The sequence below is a fragment of the Ruditapes philippinarum genome, unplaced genomic scaffold (genome assembly GCF_026571515.1).
Source record: "Ruditapes philippinarum isolate M1 unplaced genomic scaffold, ASM2657151v2 ctg2544_1_1_1_1, whole genome shotgun sequence".
In the NCBI taxonomy this organism is placed as follows: domain Eukaryota; kingdom Metazoa; phylum Mollusca; class Bivalvia; order Venerida; family Veneridae; genus Ruditapes; species Ruditapes philippinarum.
The window spans coordinates 25,172-30,634 of NW_026861355.1; the positions used below are offsets into that span (position 1 = coordinate 25,172).

The window sequence follows — 5,463 nt, forward strand, 5'->3', positions numbered from 1 at the left end:
TTTCCTGTCTAGTCATCAATCAATGTATGTTACATGGTATATTTAGTGTCTAGTCATCAATCAAGCTATATTACAGGGTATATTTCGTGTCTTGTCATCAATCAAGGTATGTTACAGGGTATATTTTGTGGCTAGTCATCAATCAAGGTATGTTACAGGGTATATTTTGTATCTAGTCATCAATCAAGGTATGTTACAGGGTAAAGTTCGTGTCTAGTCATCAATCCAGGTATGTTACAGGGTATATTTCGTGTCTAGTCATCAATCAAGGTATGTTACAGGGTATATTTTGTATCTAGTCATCAATCAAGGTATGTTACAGGGTATATTTTGTATCTAGTCATCAATCAAGGTATGTTACAGGGTAAAGTTCGTATCTTGTCATCAATCAAGGTATGTTACAGGGTATATTTCGTGTCTGTCATCAATCAAGGTATGTTACAGGGTATATTTTGTATCTAGTCATCAATCAAGGTATGTTACAGGGTATATTTTGTATCTAGTCATCAATCAAGGTATGTTACAGGGTAAAGTTCGTATCTTGTCATCAATCAAGGTATGTTACAGGGTATATTTCGTGTCTGTCATCAATCAAGGTATGTTACAGGGTATATTTCGTATCTTGTCATCAATCAAGGTATGTTACAGGGTATATTTTGTGTCTAGTCATCAATCAAGGTATGTTACAGGGTATATTTTGTATCTAGTCATCAATCAAGGTATGTTACAGGGTAAAGTTCGTATCTTGTCATCAATCAAGGTATGTTACAGGGTATATTTCGTGTCTGTCATCAATCAAGGTATGTTACAGGGTAAAGTTCGTGTCTAGTCATCAATCCAGGTATGTTACAGGGTATATTTCGTGTCTAGTCATCGATCAAGGTATGTGTCACCAATGATATTTATTTGCATGTGCATTCTAGGTGTAAATCACTATTTCAAAGCCACAAAATGTGACAAATACAAAATCAATACAGGATATGGAAACAAGATATATTTCGTGTCAATTTATCAATCAAGGTATTTGTCACCAATGATATTAATTTGCATGGGCATTTTGGGGTTGTGGTCTAGGTGTTGCACATGAGATGTTGTAGGAGAGTAGAAAGTAAGTACTGTGGTGCGGACAAAAATATCATCATGTTCTTCTCAATGATGTTCACTTCTTATTTCATTTGTTTAATGCCATTGATTCTATGATTTATATTATTTATGATTGATTACCCATAAACCGGTACTAGAGAGCATTGATTATCTTTTTTCTCGCAAAGCTCGCACACAGACTTATACTTTATTGCTCACTTGTCATTTCTCTTGATATATGTAAATACCGGTATCTTTTAAATGTCACAAACATGCTTTAATTCATTTCACAGTCATTTTAAAGTAATAACTTTTTTCATTTTATTATAGGCCCTTTCATTTATAAGATGTTCAGAGCCTTTAGCCGCATGTATATACAAACTGTTTAAAATTGCGCTGAAAGATTTTATAAATCTAATTTTTATTATATGTGTTAGTCGTATAATCGTAATTTTGCATTGTCACTCGTGAAGTGAAAATACGATAAAATCATCAATTTGAAAATAAGAAATAACACAAATCAGCCACCACAGTCTTCTTGTCCGCCCACATGAAAGTTACAGAGCCGTATTAATTAAATCTATTTAAAACTATATAAGAAAAGTCTCCAACATCGCAGTAGTGCTGACATAATTAGAAATCTAGACGTTGCCAAGGTCATATTGCGTACAGTAATAGCGACATCGTCACGGACAGTCTTGTATTGTAAATAGTAACATAAATGCTGCGCAGCGAAAACGGTTATAGTCAAACATGAGATACCGAGAATGGTCAATTTATATTAAGTCTTTAAAATGAAAGCAACAATATATATTTTTTTCAAAAGAGGAGTAACTGTAGTTATACTATTTATAAATCTTAATTCAATTATTTACTTCCCGTTGATAGAGTACCATTTTGACTACAGCTTTATTGGGATTCATTGAAATTATTCCGCAAGGACATTAAAAGAATAAGAAGTTATACAGCATTGGAAACAAGCTTTTAATAATCAACTCAGTGAAAGCACAGTAACAACATTAAGTGTATATCTATTTTTAAGACTTAGAAAAAAAACGATATAAAAATCTTTTCATTTCAACCGTAGCAGGGGAGACATATATTTCTTGTATCAATTATTTATTTTATAGTGTTATATATCTGTGTAATATGGTTTTAACTCCAAATTAAAATTTCCTTTTTAAACGGAAAAATGATAGTGTACATTTCACATTAAGTTCATTTAAACAGTAAAAAGAACATTACAATGTTGTGTGGTCGTTAGTGACAATTGTATGCAAAGTATCTATCAAACTGTTGTTTGAAACTTTACGAACTGGGTTGATCAATCTTATAAACACAAGCATATATGTCTGTGTAATTGTCATAATCATAAACACATTTATCTGTTTAAAAGTACCCCAAGAAAAGAATCCCATCTGTAGTTATCAGTGTATATGTGCGAAGAAGAAGTTGTTTGTACCCACACTCGTTCACCTGTCTTCAACATCGCAATAGCGCTCAAAGAATTACATGTTAGTACGTTGTCAAGATCATACTGCGTACTAACAGCAATCGCCACAGCGTCCTTAACTATCTTGTAGTGTACAGCTTTGTTGTGATAGTTACATAAATGTGCAGAAAAGAAATACAGTCCATCATGTGATGCTGAGAAAATTCCAGAAGTTTTGTCGTAACCTTCACCTGCGTTCATTAATACTGTATCGAATACGACCTTCACGTTTTGGCCTAAACTGACTGTTGACGAAAGTCGAGCATTGAATGCAATCTTTGGAATGTGGGCCTTCTCTGCAAAATATAATAAAATGTGACATGTCTTGCGATATCTTATCTTTAAATTAACCAAAAGTTTGCTCATAACTTGAATACTTGAATTGCATTTATACAAAGAATACATGATATATAGTGAGGAAAAGAACTTTTCATTTAAGTATACTACTCGGACGATATTTTTGATAATTTTTTATGATGAAATAATTTATGACCTGACAATGCATTTATCTTCGCCTTCTCTTGTTCAAATTTGTCAGCAAACTTGTTTATTGTTTCGTTGATGTTACTATAAAACTCGTGACTGTTTTGTTCAGCATTTTTAACCCTCCGTGTAACGTCGTTCGTTAATTTCAAAACACCATCCTTTGTTTTCAGAATTTCATTAACCATTTGTTCCATTTTAACTTCCATTCGTATCATTTTCTCCAAAAGCTTTTCGTCATAGTCAAACTTTGAACATGCTGGTTCATTCCTAGCCACAGCAAAATACTGATGGCAAAAGAAAACAAAATATGCAAGCAGAAATGAGAGAAAATGCATCTTTTCACTTTGACGATTATACGAAAATTTCGCCTTTTTATATGAGGCATCTCAACCTCATGACTTTAATATACTGATGATATTTAAGAACGTGACGGCCTATATTTTAGGAATCTAAATATCAAACTGTATTTCCCCCCGCTTTGAATGTAGAACATTTAATTAAAAGTGTAAGGGTATCAATATCAAAATACATCAAAATAGGGCTACAGTTAAGACTACGGCCAGATTGCACAAATAATTACTACAATAATTACAAGGACTAATTAGTTCCAGCAGGTGATTAGAAGCAGGTGTTTACTTCTGAGGGATAATCTTACCTTGAGTGGCGCCTAGACTGGCGTTCTTTAATATGTTACCGTTGCTCTTGTTAATTTTTAAAGGGCAATAGAACATTGTATTCAGTATACTCAGTATAACCTTTTTATTTATTGATTATTTCAATTACAGACTTCCTATTTGTAAAGTAGCAAATGACAAAATTCTTGTTATGATATCGACAATCTACTCTTACGGCATGTACTATGTTGCACTGACCAAAAAATGTTTTATGATATTAAAATGTTTACCTGAAAGAAAATTACACATATCTCAAGTTTAACTTGAAGGTTTAAATTGTTTCTAAAATAAAAAATTTAGTACTGTTCTTCAACTATCAATGGTGCATTGACAAACAAATAAACGATTAAAAATTGATTTTGACATTCAAAGCTTTCGATTTATTTAAATAAACTAAACTTCTTGCAATAATGTTCGGACCAAATGGAAATTCACAAAACACGTTTAGTTCATTTTAATGATGGACATGTTGGCCAATAAATAATTAAAATTCTAGAACAATGAATAAATGGTTGAAAATCGTAGACTCGGTTTTAAAGTGCAACATCTCTCTCCCCCTTACACCGACTTAAGCTCTATTTAGTACAGTATTTAAATCAATGATCCTAATGAACTTTTTTATTTCCATATAATGAACCATTTCATATAAGTACTCGTGAAACCATATGTAACTATGGTCGAAATTGAATTAAATTTATGCTTGTTTGTTTATAGTTGATTAAAAAACAAGCTCCTGGAGGACAATTATTGACAGTGACTTTTATTGTTATTTGAATTCGGATTAATATGTAAATTAAAGGTGTAATGGGGCGTAATCCTGTGATAGACTTAATATATTGTGTGGTGTGATGCTGTGAAAACACTCTTTACTAGTTACCTCCGTGTTTGTTCTCTATGACGGTTTAAATACAAATAATAACACCATCTTTCTCAAAAGTTTCAAAAGAAGACATATTGGCGCTAAATTCTACAAGCATCACTGAAACGAAAACCGTAATTTCTAAAAAGGTATAATTTCTGATATATTATTCTTATCTAGAAGTACTTTTTACAGATGATAACAGTTCTGTAAAATGCAATTTGCTTCTGTATTGAACAGTATTCTGCTAATTGTATGGAAAATAACGATATCATTTGTTGGCGTTATAAAGTTTTTTGTCTGTCTGATTGTGGATAAAATATCAATTATAGATATAATAAAAAAATAAAAAATGCATAATTACCAGTTCCACTAAATAATGGCCAGAAAATATTGTTGCATTCTGCGCCTATGACAGCAATTCCACTTAAAACTTGGAAAAAGTTTAAACCATCAATATATAAGAAAATAGACAAAATTGTTGGATTTGTCTTATATTGAAATAGAAAAAAAAAACAGAATATCTAAAAAAAAGCCCAACACGGCAAAATTGAAAATGTTGCAAGCTCGGTTTGATTGAGCCTGTTCATGGAAAGTACTGTCAAATGCAAACTACCGTCGACGCCCCCTTAAGCAGAATTCAACATTTAACACGAAAATGGTAAAATTTTGAAAACATCCCCAGATGTGTCATATGGCAGTTTTCATGGAACATTCAATGTGACACAGTAGTGCCATTCCATGAAAAGCGGCGTATGGTCCGCAAGTAAAAGAATGCTTTTGCCCTAAACGAGAAAACAATGAGCGGAACTAAATAAAATGGAATTTTGGAACGGGATCTGAGGTTATGAATACATATTCAAGCCCAT

The 5,463-nt window shown here is 32.3% G+C and overlaps 1 protein-coding gene across 1 annotated transcript; it reads right to left on the reverse strand.

Annotated features, from left to right (window-relative positions):
• Positions 1-2,054: 2,054 nt before the first annotated feature.
• LOC132715348 (adiponectin-like) lies at positions 2,055-3,417 on the reverse strand. Its single transcript, XM_060698340.1, has 2 exons — positions 3,069-3,417; positions 2,055-2,871 (listed from the first exon to the last, which is right to left on the reverse strand). Exons 1-2 carry the CDS (start codon positions 3,394-3,396, stop codon positions 2,465-2,467), a joined length of 735 nt encoding a protein of 244 aa, XP_060554323.1. The 5' UTR covers positions 3,397-3,417; the 3' UTR covers positions 2,055-2,464.
• Between the last annotated feature and the right edge of the window lie 2,046 nt (positions 3,418-5,463).